The following is a 20192-nucleotide window of genomic DNA, read 5'->3' on the forward strand; positions in this document are numbered from 1 at the left end:
TTGTTTGAATAACAGTATTTAATCTGTACAGTTTGAAAGAAAGTATCATAAAATGCGACATTCCTACCTCATCTTCAGCATCTTTCACCTGGAGCTGAGCCCTCATCTCCAGAGGGCAGGTAACCACCACTCCCCAGCAGTTCTTTGCAGTGCAAAAGTCACAGTGCAATTGCTTTAGTCCTAGACAGATGATTTCCCTCACTCGAGAGAGAGGAGACTGATGAAGCTCAAATGTTGATGAAAATTGTTACCATTCAGGAATGCAAAAAATCCCAGCTATTGCACAGAGCCATTTCCAGCTGAAACTACAGCAGTTAATTATTTAGCTGCCTTTACACTCCACACAGTTGATACTGATTTAGCCAAGAATGAAAATAAAGCCAGTAACAAGATTTCAGTGATACAGTTGTTGGGGGGCAGAATCTGACAAGCAACTCCTCAAGTCAAGCGTGCTTTAGAATAGCAGGAGGTTTCCTACGCAGGGAGGGGGTATGATCTAGACAGATGTCATCTTCCAGAGACAAGCATGTGAGAAACATCAGCTTCAATAGAAAGCTATGAAGTACAACAGACAATTTGTTCATATAATTGTCAGGATAAGTATTTGACATAGTTTATGTAGTAGAATACATACTTGAACATCTTTTAAAAATAAGCACAGATTTCATTTCATATATACACAACTGATTTTAATCATGTACTGAAAATAAATTACAGGAAATAACTTTAAAATGCAACAGAAGACAAGAGTTTCACAACAAACATTCCCACTGATTTTCCCAAGGGGGTGAGAGATTGCAGTGCTCAAGGCAGGTAAATATCACAAATATATCAAAAAACTTCAAATTGTTGATGCATTCACACATTTACATGAGCCACAAACATTCCTTTACAGGAACTGCACTTAGCTACCACAGAACCAGGTTTTGCCATAAACTACAAAACTTTGATACAAAATTGTATTTATATATTTATATTTCATATACATGCCCTATCTGTGATTTCTTAAAAAATAAAAACTAAACACACTGTACAGACAATCCTAACTCATTGCTTGGTAGCTGTAGGCAACATTTTTGGATGGAATTTCTCCCCCAGTAGAATTAATGGCAATATTATATACATGAAGGCTAAACTGCAGAAAAAGACAGCTCAGTTCCAATATGCACCTCCCTCGGGACCAGGTCTGCGAGTTCAAGGCAAGTCATGCTCTGCTCTGACCCACTGCCTCCCTTACACACCAATCCTGCCATCAGCAGCGTGAGGAATCAACACATGCATCTGTGTAACACTGGTATAAAAGGCAATAAAGCAAGATATGTATTGTAATGTAGTGGGTGCTCTAATGGCTCCACCGACTGGATACACAGAAACACTTGCAGAGGTGGCGAGGGGATGGTGCAGAGCTGGGTACATTTGGTGAGAGCACACCTTGTGTGGGTCTGATCACGACACTTCCCTGAAATCAGCTCCTGCAGAGGACAGATTCCCCCTGTAAGCCAGAGACTGCGTAGACTCAAAACACTGGGGGAAGATCCGCTCTTCCTCACCCCCAAACACACACATACACAGTTCACCGGGCCTATATGTAAAACTGACACCCTCCCTCCCACCCCCGGCGGCCTCCACGGCACCAGTTTGTCTGAGAAGCTGAGCACTGACAAACTTACTCTTCCCTGGTGATGGCAGCAATCTGTGAAGCCAATCACACTAAACTACTTCTACAGTTGATTGTAAACTTTGGTTTATTTTTATTTATTTTTTATTATTGAGTTCTCATGGTACAGCAAGCATGTCTAGGATGAGAGGGTAGAGTTGAAGAGGAGACGAACTGTCAGTCTGTCTTTAGTCTGGCATGGTGAGCCACCTGCTCGGTCAGGCCTGCTTTGATAGAGTTTTTTACAGACTGTCTCATATGATCCTCCATCAAATTATCACTCATGGGCTTCAACACCTGTGGAATGAGAAATGTGCAAAAGAAACAAGAAAATGAGGTAACCAAGGAAAAGAAAATATAAAACTATATAAAGAGATGAGACTTGAAATAATGAGAAAACTTAGAATGATGAAGTCTGACACAAAGTGGCATGAACTGAAAGAGAAATGAGTTTTGCTGCTAGAGTAATGAGGTTAAAGCAGTCACATGCTACTGACACAAGTGATACCCCTCCTACATAGCAGTATTTCACTGAATTCAAACCACTTTACAGTTCCTAGAAGATGGATGTGCAATTCCATACCCCATATGCAGCATCAGTCTGGTATGGTTACAGCATTTATGCAGACCGGCCCAGACGGTCCAGCTTATTGTCCTATATGTGTAAGTGTGAACACTTCAGATACAGAAAGAAAGTTAAAAATACTGGCTAGTTTTTCTTCTTGTTATTGTTGGATGAGAGTCGCTGTCGCGGCACTGATGTAAGAGCACGACGAATCGTTCGGCGTCTAAGGACTTCAAAGAGTTTGGAAAACACCTAAAACACGAATTCAGCTGTTAGGAAAAATGGCTCTTAAAACACAGCAGAAAGTCAATCAAGTTCAGAAAAAAAACCTGATTGCCAGTAACTGCTCACCTTCCTGGGATTCCTCTGAAGCAAGGAGGGAAAAGAAAAGCAGAGATTCAGAAAAATCAATAGCAAGAACATGGTATCTAATCAGAGCGACTTAGGCAGGACCTGCAGTGCTTTACATATTGTTGGCGATGTGCAGCTGTAACAGCAACACCAGCGAGCTCTTTTAGAGATCACCTTCCTCCAGACCACAAATAGCAAGCTCCTGTCAGCATAAGCCAAGTCTTCCCCCTTCCAGGGAAGGTAACAGTCAAATCAAGCCTTATGTGCTCTGGGTAACCTGCAGCAGCAGCTGCACTCAGCAAGTATTACACATAAAACTGACACCAGCCCCAAGCTCCAAAGCAAGGAGCTACAGTAGTACTGGAGAGCCTCAATTTTAATCACTACTTAGGGGTGTCGCTCAAGGTTTTGTACCCTGATGCTCAGTTCCCTCCCACTATTAAAGATACACTTTTTCTGCTGCAGTGTAACTCACAACCTTACTGGGAACCCCACTGGGTTGCTCAGACAGGTCTAGCATAGCACTGCCTAGGATCAACCTTGAACACGGGAATTTTTCAGCTGTAGAAGCATCTGTACAGAAGGCTCCAGTTAGTTATTTGCTCATGCCTCATAGGACACACTCAAATGTCATCCCAGATAAGCTCAGTGAGGCCTTTATTTCTAGTAACAGCACCAAAGTGTTTCCCTTCTACTGGCACTGGACACAGCTAGTCGAAATGCTCCAGAAACTACTTACAAGAGTTGGACAGGAATTCTCTACATTGGCCTTAGTGGCACAGCTGTGTCAAATGAATTCAGGCAGTAAAATCTCAGTGTAGAAAGTTTTCTGCTCCAGCTCTGGTGCTATTAGACTCATGTCTTTTCTTTCAGGACTTTGTCTGTTAGGCATTGCTTGCGATCAGCAGTTGCACCCACTGAAGTTGTCACAGACAACACAAATCTTCCTGAAGGAAGACACCTGCTGTAGCCCCCTTGCGGCAGCTGCTGCGAGTCATCACCCAGCCACTTCTCTCCAAGGACTAGTCAGCCCTTCAGCATCACATCAGGTGAGGAGGGCAGTGTTTTGCCTTTCCCATTTCTTGCACCATCTGAGATATTTTATCCACCACATCTATAGTTTATCTATACCTTTAAAAACAGAATTCCTTGCTCTGAAAAAGTAACAAGGAAGAGTCCCTCCACTCTACCATCCAAGCACCTACTAAGGCCTTTAAGTGACACTTCTTTTATAAGATCCTAACCTTGTTTAACATTGTTTGTGTGCGGCATCTCCTCCTGAAGAGAGCAGTCACACTTCCGAGCAGAATTCCCTTTTGGCAGCACTAGCATTCTCCATTAGGCCTAGACCAGCTTTTTACTCACAGCACTAAACAGAAACTGTTTGGTATGTCTGCTCAAGAAAGGAAGATTTTGCAATAAAAACAGATACCAACCTGTTCCCATATAGCTTCAGCAATCTGATCGATGGCTGTTCCAATTTCTCTGAATTCCCCAGAGTACTTAACGTATGCCCACGTACAAAACGATATAAGAGCCATCCCCAGCACGAGATTACACAGGGTAGCTATGGAGTTCATACCGAGGAACCCAGTCAGTCCTGAGATTATATACATGGCAAACATGACTGCAAATAGAGTGGCAGGGGTACGAGCAGCATAAAAGATGTTTTTGCCATCGTTGTGCTTCACAAAGTTTGCATAGATCTCATCGATTTCCACTTCAAGTTGTTCCTGGTAGCGCCGACAGAACTCCTCCCCTCCCATCTTCTTCACGGAGCGGAACTGCCTGATAGCAGTCTCTCTGAAATCCTGGTGCTTCCGCTCGAGGTCCGATGGGGCAATGTAAGGCTTATCTCCCCCACAAATCTGTTGGAGTAATCAGAGATCAGAGAATCACACCCTTGGTATCTTCCGCTGTACAGAAAGCAAAGCTCCCCTTCTCTCTGCCCTTCTCCCAGGCCAGCACCAGACTGCCCCCAGCAGCTCTCTTGGCTCTGTAAGCTCATAGCCTGTCTAGTGAAGCAGCTAAAGGTACTTTGCACCCTAGCACAGCAGGAACCTTACCTGTTCAACCACACATAGAGCTATAGCACATGACTGAACTCATACTTTCACTGTTCCAAGCCCAGAAGGATAGGACAACGGCCACATGCACATTCCCACTACGAAAAAGTGAAATAAAGGAACCCCAAGGGGCAGAGAAAACTTGACTTGAGGAAGGTTTAGGACTACTCTGAAGGCCACAAGCCATCTTTTTACTCCTGGTCACCCATCTCAGTGAGAGAGTCAGTGCAGAACTCGGACAAACAGGTAGATTCCGCCCACTCAACAAGTGTATTCCTGTTTATTGCTGCCACTAGTAGGCTCCAAGGAACTTAGCAGGGGATACAAATTAACAAGAATTAGCTGCTGCCATCACTAGCCTATTCTTCCCTAGGTTGTCCTCTCTGCTTGATTCTGATCAACTTGTGCAAGTACATCCTGCTTAGGGGACAAGACCAGGGACTCAAATGGATATGTGATGTGGACACCACCATCTTCCTCTCCCTGAATCAGCACGGGTATGAAAATGGTTAGACCCCAAGGACTTATACTCCGTTTACCCAGGCCATCGGACACACATATGGCAGATCAGCTCCAGCTCCTCCAGACCCTCACAGTTAGACTGTGTCTAAGAACTGGTAATTCTTTCCACATAATGTCAAACAACAGCCTTCCCCTTCCTGCCTCAAAGTACTGCTTGTCATCTCGTGTCCTGAGTGCAGCAACAACTTTAACTTTCTCCTGCTGCTATCCTTTCAGCAGTATACACAAGATCACTTTCTCAGAGTACAGCATCCACTCTCTACCTCATTAGATGCACGGCTTCACTGACAAGCTCCTTCAAGGCGAACATCACTGTCGAGACCCTGACGCCTCCACTCTGCCCTTTGCTCAAGTTTAACAAGCACTTCTCTGATCTTTCCCATATTGAAGTCCTCCACATCCAAGAAAAAAACTCTCTGGAAAATGGCCACTAGTCTCATTCTTCAAAACAGTCTTTTCACATTGCCCAGAGTGTGTTAAACACCACAAGCTGCTGAGGGGTCAAGAGGGCACCACACAAATAACTGTCACTGTTTCCTTACACCGTGTCACTGCACCTGTTGTTCCTTACATTTCAGGCCATTAGGGGAACAGTATTTTGGTTATGCACACTCAGCAAAGGAGGGCTTTGGTTCATGAGGACAACTCAGAAGCTTCAATAAGAACTATCTTTACATAATCAAGTCTTAAATCCAAAGAGTTCCCACTTCTGTTCTTAAAAATAGAAGTTTCAGAGCTGTGTCACGTTAAGAACATCATATGAGACATCTGGATGAAAAATGATTCCAGACATTTGTGCATATCTCTATGGTGGTATAAAAATATACAGTACTGGGGAACATTACTATGGAAACAAAGTCTGTTTAAAAGAACATCTGTTCCTGTTTGTTCCCTGCTCCAAGTAAGAAACCTTACAACTACAGTATCTCAACAACCACTGAGATTCAAGGCAGGAAGGCAGACTCGACATTTATTATAAACAACACAATTACTATATCAAGACACTTTCCAAAATGGAAACAAAGGAGTCTCTCTAAACCAGAAGAATGTTCTCAAAACTGCCTGCTAACAACTGGAATTGGCTTGTCTGCCAGTAGCATTAGGTCTTACTCTAATTTCAAAATGGAAACCTACTTGAGTAATTAAGGCCAGAATTAACCTAGTTAATGGGGAGCTATGTTTGTAGCACGTTATCACATATACTGTTTTTTTCTGGTTGTAGTTTCACAATAAGCACAGTCCTGTTAACCTTCGCAAGATATGTAATTGTTTTCAGAATTTCCTATGATAAAACCTTGCATAATGCTATACTGAAGAATGAAATCCATCCAGTCATTCAGCTTAGAATAGTACAGTCACCATCTTCAAGAGCAGAAACAAGTAGGAAATTACATTTACATGTTTTTCAAACTAATTCTTGTATTTCAAGGGTTTTTTTAAAACTTCAGAATCATATTAACCCTTGCGTTTTACAGCTAATGAATGACCACAATTCAGAAGCGTTACAGAAGTACAATTCTACCATTGTGCAACTCTGCCCCAACAAATATCTCCTCACCTGCTTGCCCACTGCATGCCACAGGATTTTAAGATGCCTGTCAAGAGCTGTAGAGGCAACTAACAGGTGGTATTTAGGAAATACATCCATTCCCACACCTCCCCAGCCTGAGAGATCGCACTCAGAGCAGAGTGCAGAAAACACACGAGCCCTGAGCTTCTCTCCTCAGTTAACGTGCTCACAACCAGAGCGCAACACGAAAACCGAAGGCCTGTATTTGCATGTAGGTGTTTAGAAAAGGTTGTGTCCCCATACCTGCTCCATGCCTTTACTGTACAAGTCTTTCGCTCCTGCCACAGCAGCAAGATTGTTCGCCTCAGCCGTTGCCTGGAAAACATCGAGCACTGTGTCATCACACCATGGCCAGGCAGTTACAATGTCAACATACCCCTGCCCAACCTCCAGAGCTTCTGATGGCCAGGAAAAGGCCACACTAAAATAAGTGGCAATATACATCAAAACATATTACTGCCTAGGAGGATGTTTTCTTCAGCTTTCTAGTACACCTGCAAACCAACCCCAATTTGCTTGTACAGGTTTTTCATCATGAACAATCTCTTCTGAATGCTCTATTGTTAATAAGCACGTAAGGGTCACATGTTAACCTGTGAGGAAAGAAGGAAGGTGGTATTATTTCTGCATTATATAGGTACGGTTCTGGTGTCAACTGTAAATGTCAATTTTGTTAGAATTTCAGGCTTATTTTCAACCTGTGTCATGTCAGGAACAATTACTGCAGTTAATGCTGCAAGATGTTATCCTCTGTATGTCCCAGATACATTTATGGCATGATAAGTACAGAAAATAATAGTAGCCTTTGTTTCATTGTGATGAGTTTTCTGAACTCCCCAAAAAGTCTAAAGATTTTGTTCCTTGAAGGACAAGAAAACACCCAGAACGGTCAGGTCTTAGTGAAGTGACACAGGAAGCTTAAAAAAACCCCAACAACCCCAGTCTTACAAACACAAAATGGTTAAAACTGACCATAAAGCCCACTCTTCGGTGAAAGCTCTTCATCCCAAACAATTCAAGGGTTCAAAACAGAGCTTTATACAATCATTTTGTTTTCAGATTGCTTTAAAGATGATTACATCCTCTTTGGATCAACTCAGAAAAGGAGCCTCAATGCAGTCATCCAATCTAACAAACCCAACACAGAGTGGTCCAACACTGTGAGACAGTGGCCATAGCTACATTACTATAAAGCCTTCTCCACTTCATTTGCTTCATCTGATGCTAAATGCCCTCTGAATACAGCATGAAAGATACCAACAAAACAGCAAGTCACAGGAAACTTGGGCTTAGAAACCAAAGCAGCTAAAACCCCCAGCCAACCAGATAGACCCCTGCTCCATTTGCCTGACAAAACAGAGGGAAGACACAAATGTGTACTCAAGCATTACAGTTCAGATGGCTCTCAAAGAACTTCAACAACTACAGCTGTGTGTGGGAGCTTCGGATCTGCAGCAGTCATGAACTTCAGTTGCAAAGAACTTACAAAGTACACATCATCTAATCAGATTATTTGAAAGAAAAATAAAATACCTGTAGCATAGATTTCGGATGAGGTAGCTCCTCTCCTTGATAGATTTTAATGTAAGCCTGATAGGGACAAAAAAAAAAAAAAGTTTCTTTTTCTAAACATTTATGGTTAAGGAAAATGAGAAATGAGGGACGATACAGGGACAGAGCTCAGATTATTTCTTTGTAATAATGCTAAATGTTAAATTATGTAAATTTCTTAGTAAGTCTAGCATTTTTTCCCCTTTACTTTCCTGCGCACGAGACTGGTTCCCAGCAGGGCACCAGAGAAACTTGAGGAGACACAGCCACTGTCTCAAGAAGTGACAGGCTTGACAGCAGGTTTCTGCTTCCTCAAATACATAAGAAGGTCTTTGCTAAGCAGGGAATCTTCATCCATAACAAAAGAGTGGAGATGACTATCTCACACAGCCTTTCTGGCAAGAGCTCTGCCCAGTCCTGGGAGAACCAATACTTGTATTCCCCCATATGCCTTGCTCTATTGAAGTGTGGGAGGCAAAAAAGCAGATCAAAGCACTTAATGCAGACAGAGCTGAGCTACCAAAATACTTCCAGAAGCTAAGCAGGCAGCCTACCCCTGTGCCGCACCCTACCCATCCTCAGATGTCCTTTCTTTTCCCAGGCTTTCAGAGGGCTGGACTGTCTACTCCAGCCCACAAGGTGGCCCATGGCACAGCTTTTGGGGAGAGGTAAGTGGGGCACAGCAGGCAGCAGTGGCCATTTCAGTGCTCTGGACAAGCTGTGCAAGTTACACCAACAAGGCCACTCAGCCCCTCAGAGGTTGGGCCATTACTCTTCCTCATGCTATTATTGTTTTACCCTCTGGCTTGTCTAACAGCCTCTGGCCTGAGGATCTTCTGCTATAAAGGAGGAGAGAACAAGGTTATCAGGGTCCCTACGTACTCAGTGCTCGAGGTTGTAGAACAACCTATAAAAACATATAGAGTTATACAGGACTCCGTTCCCTTGACACCCTCCTTGCTTCTGTAGCTATCTCCTCCTAGTAAAAGCCCTACAGTCTCCAACTCAGGCTTCACAACCTCAGCTTCAGATGCACAGTCCCAAGGGAGCAGCCCTCTTTAGTTACATAAGCATGGCATTTCTGCAGCACACCACAGGACTGCTCCCAGACTGGATACAGGATGTGAATCAGGCAGCTTTTCAATAGAGGTTTTACACTCAGTTTTTAGGATGCATCCTTTCTAAACTGCTGCTGAATGCGCACTCCCTGCACCGTAATGATCAGGTCCTACTAGAGAAGAAATTGGAGCAAAAAGCAGCATGCAACCACGTAAATAGAGAGACTGAAACTCTGAGCTCCAGTGTTAACTTTATGCTTGTCAGAACAGCCACCATTTCTACATCCCATATCATGCCTTTCCTTTAAACAAGTTGCTTCATTTAACAAGTGAAGTTAAAAGAACTCTAGCCTCAGATTTCTTCCTTGTATAGCTCGTTTCTTAGCATCAGCTTAACTGTTTTACCTTGAACACACATGCTCACAAGCAGCAATGCAAAATTCATGTCTTCAGGAGACAGTGGCACTCATTCTTACCAAGCCAACTGTCTAAGTTATTCCAATTCAAAAAAGGCCACACACCCCAGACTAATTCCTGGTGATGCACGGATTACGTTATCACATTTCTGCTGGTGTCACCATGATACAAAAAAAGCTCAAGACTAACAGCTGTAAGTATCACACACAAATATTTCAGAGCAGTGGTGCTGCACACGCAAGTGTCTATAAAGCACCTTCTTTGCACGTTAAAAATCCAGAGAGGAGTATCTGAAATTATCACTGCGTACCCAGCAGTTTAGGAGCTGATTTTCTACCTATAAAGCTACATCAGATCTACTCTAATATATTAAAAAAAAGCAAGCAAGCAACATATCCAGACAAACTACGATTTCGAAGTAGTAAAAAATATCTAATAAAGCTTGAAGTACTTCAGCCTATTTACAAAGAGAGAAGAAAAAGAAACACCAACCCACAATTCTGCCAATAGTAGCTTCCTAAAAGCTATTCTGTTAGGAAGTAGTGTGCCAGTTCTGGAAATTCAGAATAATGAAATGAAAATAAAAGTGAGCTGATCAGCAAGTGTCAGCCTAGATATCATATCTTCTCTGGGAACAACATGGCCTAAAATTAGAATACTGTCTTTTAAGCTATTAACAGAAATAATTAGTATGAGTTTGCTTACCTTGAAGTATTCTACAAGATCTCTACAGGTGACCTTGGATCCACTAATCTCTTTTTCTACCAAGTTTTCAGGGGCAAGCAGTAATGGTACCAGATTCCGCAGTTCATTCTTAAATTCCTCATCTATATCTAGTAAAATTCAATCAATTTCAGGAAAAAAGTGGTTAGTTTTCAATCTTATATTTCCTAAAGGAACACGATAACCCATGATCCTTCAAAATCCATAGCATCACAACCCTCAGTTGCATTTTTAAGGTATTTAAAGGCTTAAATACTTAAATACTACAGCTTTAGTAAGTTCACCTGCTCTTAATCTACCAATCTTAACTTCAGATAGAGAACAAGCTTCCATTGTCCTTGTAATATTTACAGTGCATTTCCCCAATTATGCCAACATCTTGTACAATAACCCCTCAGCACAGCAGTGGCTGGCACTCCACCATCACAACTCCTTTCATAGCCTTTACCGTTCTGATACATTCCCTCTGTTCTGATACATTCCCTCTGCATCAGCTGGAAGAATCCTGACTGCCTCTCCTACTGCAGTTGCAGGATCCTACAGCTTTTATTTTAGTCATTCTAGAGCCCGCCTATGGTTTAGCAAGTTCTTAGAGAAAAGCCTTTCAGGAAAGTAAAATCTTTAATTTTGCAAATTCTCCCCCTGGAGCCCTTGGTTATCTTTGGAACCTTTATTTAATGACCTTGAAATATGTCTCAAATTATCAGATTACAATCAACAGCTAGACACAAAGATATCCATTCCCTCTGCCTGCTTAACTGCTTGATCTTTAAACCACTAAAAGGAACACACAGTGCATATTTCTAGGTTCTGCAGTTTCACCTTTTAGCCTTGTATTTTTCTAAGCAGGCATTTCAATAGCCAACCATTACAGTGTTTAACTTCCATCAGAAAAGAAAACAAACTCAGTGATCTGAATCAAGAAACACAAAATGAAAAGCTTCCTACCATTCAATCTCCCATCAAAATTTGGATTTGTTGCAACTTTAAGACCAGGGTGGGGCAACAGGAAACACCCAAGATTACTGAAACAGGAGTGAATATGCTTCCTTACATTCTGTAGCTCTTCGTGTTGGTTTTGCTTTACCTGAAGGGAAACAAAAAGGCAGTAAGAACTGCTAGCAGTTTTACAGTACTGCAATTAAGACTCAATATCATCTTAAAAGCAGTTAAAAGCATAAAAGTGTAAGTTTTTATTCCTGAATCTAATAATGTCAACTTTGCACACAAATGGAAACATCACAAATGCATTTCATGAGCACAGTGAGCCAGCTCATCGTGCATCATTACCTTGATAGCAAGTTCAGACAAGAACTACTGGAGACAACTCACCTGCAATCTTTTCTCTAGGAATTTTTTTCCTCCTTCCAAGCCATATGCATGTTCATAAGGATAACTCCAATCTCTAATTAAGAACATTAATGTCTGTAACAGGAAGAACAACAGCAGTGAATGGCTTGCATCGTTTCTAAGGTCAAAAACTCTATCACACAGGTAATTATTTTGTGTACTTGGCTGCTCTAAACATATTGTACATTACATGTAAGTATATTATATAAATAAGGGATTTTGTGTATTTTACTGCTCTAAATGAAGTAGCCTTGTAGTTCTGTGGTGCCAGCTTTTGCTTGTTAAAAAAACACCAACCAAACAAGAAACCCACAAATCCAGTCCCAATTGTCTCAAAAAGATAGCTTCCCTGTTTCACAGGTTTGCCTTTTGCTATTCCACAAGGATTGCACTGTACTCTCTCCCAGCAGCTGAAGACAGAAAACAAACCTTCACATCACTCTTGTATCCCACAAGAGGCTTTACAAAGAACGCACTTTGTCTGGGACAATCACAAGAGCATCACACTTGGCAGACACAAGAGTCCTAAAATTCACCACTAACAGTAATTGACTTGGACCCTTATAGGTTGAGGAGGACACTTCAGGATGGAAGAGATCTCAGTCACTGGCTCCATGAAGCAGCCTCAAACCTGTCTCTGGCCTTGCAAACAATCACTTTTGAGACTTTTAACACTGAAGCCAATAATGCTTCAAGCAAATGACATGCAACATGGTTTTCCTCAGTGCCATTTCCTAGAGGCCACAAGACCTTTTTTTCAGAGCCACGTGGTACCAGCAAAGACCAATCACACCTCAGAGTAATCAGTAAGAAGGCAGCACAAAATTTTTCTCCTTAACACCTGCACTTGACACTTTGATTCCTTTTACACCTTATAACTCAAGCACAAAGCTATGTTCATGCAAAATCTGATCCTCTTCAGCATTTTTCCATTGTGTTTTTGCCAAACAATGTGGCAATAGTGAAGGAAAATCAGTCTTGCAGAGAACAGGCTAGCTTCAGCCCAACTAATTTATCTCCATAAATTATCCTGAGCTCATTTTCCACACATCCAACTGCTTAAGATCCATTTAACATAGAGTTAGTTACCTGAAACGGCTTTTGGTAAATTTCTTCCATAGCTAGTCTTCCATATTCTGTAAATAACTGAGAGAAAAAAGAGTGCAAGGGTGTCACATATAAAACACATTTTCCTATCGTAAAATATTATGTCACTAGAAAATAAAGCATTCAGTCTTAAATCCTATTATGGACTGACAATGGCTAATAAACCTCAATAATGAGTATACCAATCCTCAGTAAAAATCAGGTAGGAGACATGATTTCCATTGGCTTCACAGTGCCATTCCATAACTGTCAACACACTGCAGCTCTAAGTGGGTGGGTTGTGGGCTATTTTCAGAGGAAAGCTGGTTGCATCTTTCAGCAAGCAAGCTTCCAACACTTGTTTCCTAGGCCAAGGAGGTAAGCCTGTCTAACATTTGCCCCTTACTTCCCACAAAACATTTATTCCTGGAAATCCCCAGGAACTTGGCTAGAGTCAATGTATCAGACATTTAAATACAAGCCAAGTTCAGCTTCTCAGATCTCAGATCTCTGCTTCAGCCCATGACCTTAACTGATAATTGTTCCTTCCCTTCAGTATAAAGGTAAGTGTCAGCTGTCTTCCTCTCATTGCTTTCACCATCTTTAACACCACCAGCAGCAGCATTCTTCACTGGACTGAGCAGGCCAAACAACCCACAAGAACATGAATTATGGACTGTGCTGGCTGTTTCAGCAGAGCTGATCCATGCCAGACCTTGGAGGTCAAGATGAAGGAAGCATACCAGAATTCTCTAGTACTAGGCAGCTGTTGTTCTGCTTTAAAACTAACTCCTGGAACATCTCAGATAAGTTTCACAGCTGAAGGGATGGTTCCCCCTCTGTTGATCATAAAAGCATTTGAGAATTTAACAGACTGATTTAATACAAATCAACTTCCAAGCCCTTGTCCACCCTGAGCAAAAGCAGCTGTAAAGTGGTCAGCTGCCCCTGAGACTGGCTTCTTACCTCATTCCCTTCCCTGCTACATGAAAAAGGCAGTCGGAGACTAACAGTAATTCAGAATTATATAAATTGCTGTTGCAACAGAAACTCAGAATTTCCTTCCCTCAGACCATGATTCCTAGCACAACTTTAAATGCATGGGTGTCCCCTACCCACTGCTTATATTTATCATCCTTTTTTTCTCTTCCTTCCCTCACATCTCACCCTCCAGTAAAGGGATTGCTCTATTCAGATTCCACTGAGGCTGTTAAAGGACCAAAGTCACAAGGAAAGCCTGGCTTTCAATTAATTATCTACAGATTTTTTTGTTTGCAGTGCTTGGTTGGGTTTTTCAGGGCTGTGAGGGGTGTTGGCCCAGTGATACAACCGTGTTAACCGAGAACAGCACCACAAGATTATGTTTAGTTAGTGCTCTTCTACTTCCAGCATTGGCAGCCAGTCTTTTGTAGCACTGAAGACACATAGAAGAGTTTTAAGCTGTGACAAGGTCATGGTCTCGGCATTTGTTAATACACAAGCTAGTCTTTAAAGCTACAGGTTTTAAGTTAAGAAGATAAGATTCTTGCACCACTCACATGAAGCCAGACCTTTGGCCACAATGTCCCACTAGAGGATAAAAAGCACATGTAAAGTGAACAGCTCTTTCCTGCTTTTATTTCTTAGCAGAAATAAAAATCTGCAGAAATTTCTCAGCTGAAAAACTAGAGATGGCTTCTGGGTAGAAGACACTCTTTCTGCCCTGACCCAAGTTCCCACATTTCTTTAGAAACTGGTTACAAAATACCATCAGTTTTCCTATTATAGGGAAAAGGGGGAAAGCACTTCCATAAATCATTTTCCTTTCTCATTCCTTCAGGAATTTCAGAACTTGCAATACAGGGAACAAACTTTAAAAGAATTAGCCAGATTAGAAGCCTGTACCATTTTACCTCTGTGTTGGCCCCACAGAAGCATCAAAGCTTCAACAAGTTGATGCAAACACTGTTTTTACAGACAGTACTACTTTTGGCTTCAGTGTTTTATATGAAGCAGCAAGAGCTCCCAAGTCAGTTACATGAGAAGTAACTCCTAGAACAATGCCAAGATTCTCAGTTCAGGAGCAGCTCAATGTAAGTTCAGCATATTCTTACCTGCAAATGTTGAAGGTCATCTTCCTGAATATTCTGAGACAAGTTATATACCTGCAAGAGACAGTCAGAGAATTACAGTGTAACATGGAACCATTATTTTACATTCATATAGTTTCTTTTGCGTGTCTTGAGTATTTTTGCCCCCCAGGCACACAGAAAAGTCTAACTACCCAAAGGTCAGCAACTAGAAAGGTGTCATAGAACACATCTCAAACAAAAGTCACCTCCTTATTCAAAGTACTAGCAACAAAACCACTGATGACCACCCCAATCCTTCTAGAACCATTTCTTTCCAAGGAAGCAAACCATCAAGCAAATCAAGGAAGAATGCTTCAGTCAATCACCACACAGGTGAGACAAGAGAATTAAGAAGGCCTGTTAGCCATCCTCAAGCCTAAGTGCTCTAGGATTCAGTGATCCAGCAGCTGTATCTCTGACACAGAAATAACCAGGTAGTCAATTCACCAGGCTTTTTTGCTTTCAAATCTTGCCAGAGAAATCTGGTTTCATCCAGGGAGATTCATAACTGTTTCAATAGCACAAATAACGAACAGCAATAAACAAAAAGATGCATCAACAACCCAAAACTTATCCTAACCACAGGAACAAACCAACCAAACAAACAATCCACAGGACAGAAGTAGTGTTCTACATACTCCTGTTCGTTTTATGTTGTAGCATGTCTGAAGAAGGTCACCCCTCAAAAACCTGTTCGCTTTTGGCACATTTAAGGCACAAGCTTAAAAGTAGCTTTGAGCATAACACAAGAGAATTGTCAGATTTTTAATTGATGCTTTAACAGTAGAAGCAATTGTAAGTTTAGCTGATCACAGTATAACGTCACCCCAAACTGTATCTAAAGTCTTAAAAAAGATTCTGTAACACATCTGTACACAAGCAGTTGCTACTTTGACATCTTTTGAGGGGGAAGGGATTTCCCAGTTCTGTCAGCAATCTAACTCAGCTTGGCCTTGGATAACCTTGATTCCACTGAGAAACTTATGTAGTTTATGTACTACACTGAAAATAAGACAAAGAATGAAATTTTAAATCACAGTTGGAGGAAGGTGAACTTTCTAGGTGTGGCTTGAGAGATATTCGTTGCCTGTTCAGGACAGAGGATTCCTGTCACTGCCATTATTTTCCAGCACAGATATTCTCACCTGGACAGAACTTGTCATGGTGCTCAGAGCAAAAACCGTTGCACAGTCTTTGATAGTGGATTGGCTATCAAAGGCACCTTGGGTATCCATGAGTAGTACAGCAACCTAGAGAGTTTTAAAGAACAGCAATAGTTAACCAAACCATTAACATTTTCATACTCCAGGCCACTGTGATAAATTATGTTTCAAGTAGAGCAAGCCTCTGCCCCTGCACCTACTTACTAAACCTCAGTCAGCTTCCTGCACACATGACACACATGCCTACAGCTGAGTAAGCAGCAGCCAGAGGGCCATGTCCTCAGCCTTAAGTCCCTGGCCTTGCCTAGTTACCTTCTCCTACAGAAATAGCCTCCCTTGGCCCAGTGGGGGACAGTGCAGTGGAACTGACAGCTCTCATTCACTGGAAGAACTTCAGTCTCAGCTGCAAATCTATCATAGTTCATCAGAGCAAAGAGTGAGACGTTTACTTTAAAAAAAAAAATACATTCTTAAAATAATTATTTTCAGAAGAAAATAAGATGATGTTGACTGTCTGCTGGAATGACAAGGAATGAAGTGAGTGAAAAAAAAAGTAATCAGTCCAACTCCCATCTTTGGGATCTATTACAATTCCCTTCTTTCAGTTAGAGATGACTGATAAGCAAGAACAAGTGAGTGATTTGTTCCTGGAGCACAAGGAGATCCTCACAACACAACTGGGTTTTAGCCAGAGAAATGTTTGGTTAGCTGTGAAATTTGTTAAAACTTCCTGCACACCACTAAGCCACTATTTTTAAGATCCATGTCCCATATTAATTGGGCATCAGATGTTTCCTTTGCAAAAGCAAAGGGTATGAAATTTAAATAACCTAGAACTGACAGCTGAGAACATGAACAGCTCCAAATCACTACCAGTACTATGAAGTATATATTAACATTTACACTTTGTTTCTGCATTAACACCTCCGATCAAACTTTGTAGTTAAACTGACTTAAGAGTTAAAAAAGACACACCAGCTTTGACTAGAATTGGGTTAGTGCCTTTTTTCCCCACTGTTAGACTTAGTCCTTTTTTACAGACTGCTTGTTAAAACTATATAGAAGGACCAGCCTCCAGACACTGGGGCTGTTTCCAGTGCTTACAGCCATGCCTTACATTTCACTAGAACAACAGCTACAAGACAGAACATATTTTCACCCCTCAAAAACCAGTGTTTGTTACAGACCTGTTTTCACCACAGCATTTGTCTGTATATGATATTTATAACCATTAAAGTTTTACAACATTCATGGGATGACCCACCCATCAGCCTGGATGTTTGCCAAAACAAAGTATGCTCAGAATGAGACTATTGTTGAATTTTTCTGCTGAGTTGTAATAATCAGTCTCCATCCTTCCACTGATCCTTACATTGATTCCAAATATGTTATGAAGCTTCTCAATGCAAAGGAAAGCAACCATCTTTGCACGGCCATCATGAAACCTATTACATACACCTACTTAAGTCACAGAATCATAAAAATGGTTTAGGTTGGAAGGGATCTTTAAGATCATCTATTTCCAACCCCCCTGCCATGGTCAGGGACACCTTCTACTAGACCAGGTTGCTCAGAGCCCTGCTGAACTTGGCCAGAGACACTTCCCAGGATGGGCCACAGCCTCTGTTTTGTTTAAAAAAAAAACAAAAACAAAAAACCCACAACAAAACCACAATTAAATGAAAACAAAAACCCCACACCACCTCCAAAGAAGACCATGAGTAAATCAAGGTAAGTCAAGCACCTACCTTTGTTCCATTAGGTTTATCAATTACAAACACTTCACTCCAAATCTGAATGCCAGTGGTTTCCCGTTCACATCCACCTCTCCATGTAAACCCAGTCAATGGCTCATTGTTTCCACCTATCCAGCAAGGAGAAGTCTACAAAACAAAAGGAAAAGCTTATGTAAAACCAAGGAGGAGATTTTTATTTTTTTTAACATGCTATGTTTTACCAGACTTCCACATTGTTCTTATATTTTCCTCAGAGCCATTGCAGTTGACAACACTGCACAAATATTAAAACACAAAGATACTCTGCTGTGTTTCAAGGATCATCCACAAAGTGAGACTATTGCATTTCAGTGGCTGCACAACTTCTCAGTCACTGAAGAGCATATGTGCACAGTTTGAGTCTCAAGCACTCAGAGCTATGAAGAACAGCTCAGTTTTGTCCATCAATTCCACTCATGCTCTTCTTTTACAGTTGAGAAGACAAACACAGTAGCATGTATTTTAACTAGAGGAACAGCTAAACCTCTACAAGGGACAGAACCCCTGATCTTGACTTAATCCTCTCCCTTCCCCCTCACAAACAGCTGGCTAAACATTTGAGTCCCTGAACTAACAAAAGCCAGTACAAGACTCCCAATGCCATCCTACAGAAGATACAGAGAACAGGCAAGGATCAGAAGATCTACCATCTAGACTTATCACAGTTACAAAATAGTTTCCCCTAAGTGATTAGGATTCGAGAGAAAAGGTCAGGTTAAGAGTTGGATACACGTCAATCAACCCGTCCATATTAAAATTTTATTGGGACGTTGCCCAGTTTGTGAAATAGTCGAGTACAGTTGGCAGTTAACATTCCTGGCTGAGGGAATTGTAATGAGGTCTTCAAGGACAGGCAACACAGAGCAGTGGCTCACACAGAAGAATCCAGCCATTATATGAGCGCGTTTAACTCAAAAATGTAGTTAATGTACTGGGCAAGAAAGGAAGGAGCATGAGCAGCACCCTGAGGAAGTTTCACTGTGATAGGTTTATATACACTGAAATCCTACACAAAAGAAGTGGCAGGCACACAACAGTTTAACTGATGAGGGAAGTTACAGAAAAACCTTTCTTTCACAGGCTGGAACACAGCACAGAAAGAGACATTTAATGAATTTGCCTCAAACTGTCCAGAGTAGATTACTAGCCAGGAAAGTGTCCACTGAGAAGGTCAAGGTGGAAACTTCTCAATTCACTAGGCTATGGGCTCTACATAGCTGACTCTGCACTGGCAGTTTTCAGAAAACAGTTCAAGATATTTCTTCACATTTCAGAAAACAGCGTGAGTACCCAGGGTGCGTAAGGAATAAAAATACTTTAAACATCCAAGTGAAAGTGCTTATTTCTAAAGGGGATGGAAAAAACACCTGCACACTTTCCTTATGTCTAACAGCACGCAGGCAATCAAACAACTCTGCAGCAGCACTCTCCCAAATGCTAACAGTGCCCCACTCAACTCTGCTATTTGGATCAAATGTGAGACAAACAGATAAAAATTCGGAAAATGAACACAGATATCCAAGTAAAGAGATCTACAGGTCTTTACAGGTAGGTTGTTTGAATTTAGGGTTGGTTGATTATGCATTTTTTTCCTTTTGTTTATTTTGACAGGACACTTCTACCAGAGAGACTAAGCAAAACCTGAAAAGCTTTCCCCTGGAGTTTTTATCCCAGATGATGCTTATGCTTCCATAGACCATTCTAGAAATCAAAGCTCCAGGCCTGTTTGTGCTTCAGGACACTCCAGGGTACAGTTCTGCGATGCTGAATCATATTTCACATGTACATGTCAACGGACTGTGGCTTTTTACTTTTTCAAAAGAATCTGTTACGTTATTCAACAATATGTTCCATTTTTCTTTTATACAAGAATACTTCATCCCATTTTGGTCCAGACATTATCCCTGTTTGTGACAATTCAGACCAAAATTACACATATGGTTTGAAAAGTCCCTCAATGAGCACTAAATACGATCCCATTTGATTTCATATGTGATCTGGACCAAAGGAGACTTTGGTGTTTTAACTGGCACAACTTCACCTGCAGTTGCTTCACCTTATGGACAACGCTTTTAAGCCTGCCTCTAACTGACCTTTGCATCAGTTTGAAGCACTCCTAGCTTGTTACCCCCATCTTTCCTTAGCAGAAACTCAGTATTTTAAGTCTCCATCCATCAAGTTGGCTTGAAAGATATTCAAGAGATGGGAAGAGGAAAAAAAGGCCCCT

General features: G+C 41.5%; 1 protein-coding gene across 6 annotated transcripts in view; it reads right to left on the reverse strand.

The window, feature by feature from the left end:
• Positions 1 to 20192, reverse strand: part of ATL2 (atlastin GTPase 2) — a 40545-nt gene continuing 20353 nt past the window's right edge. For 2 of the 6 annotated variants that reach the window (XM_039381409.1, XM_039381411.1), the window contains exons 3-14: positions 17939 to 18073; positions 16173 to 16277; positions 15010 to 15060; positions 12920 to 12976; positions 11813 to 11905; positions 11429 to 11567; positions 10463 to 10590; positions 8265 to 8321; positions 6975 to 7046; positions 4010 to 4441; positions 2574 to 2588; positions 1 to 1954 (exon numbers count right to left, since the gene is read on the reverse strand). In XM_039381409.1, coding sequence (XP_039237343.1) covers positions 1835 to 1954; positions 2574 to 2588; positions 4010 to 4441; positions 6975 to 7046; positions 8265 to 8321; positions 10463 to 10590; positions 11429 to 11567; positions 11813 to 11905; positions 12920 to 12976; positions 15010 to 15060; positions 16173 to 16277; positions 17939 to 18073 — 1404 coding nt within the window. In that variant the 3' untranslated portion in view covers positions 1 to 1834. Of the gene's footprint in view, positions 2475 to 2573; positions 2589 to 4009; positions 4442 to 6974; positions 7047 to 8264; positions 8322 to 10462; positions 10591 to 11428; positions 11568 to 11812; positions 11906 to 12919; positions 12977 to 15009; positions 15061 to 16172; positions 16278 to 17938; positions 18074 to 20192 lie in introns of all 6 variants that reach the window. The other 4 variants (XM_039381405.1, XM_039381404.1, XM_027709872.2 and 1 more) reach the window with 4 other exon arrangements.

Source organism: Pipra filicauda, unplaced genomic scaffold, assembly GCF_003945595.2.
Source record: "Pipra filicauda isolate LSUMZ 115617 unplaced genomic scaffold, ASM394559v2 scaffold109_size3271384_pilon, whole genome shotgun sequence".
Lineage (NCBI taxonomy): Eukaryota > Metazoa > Chordata > Aves > Passeriformes > Pipridae > Pipra > Pipra filicauda.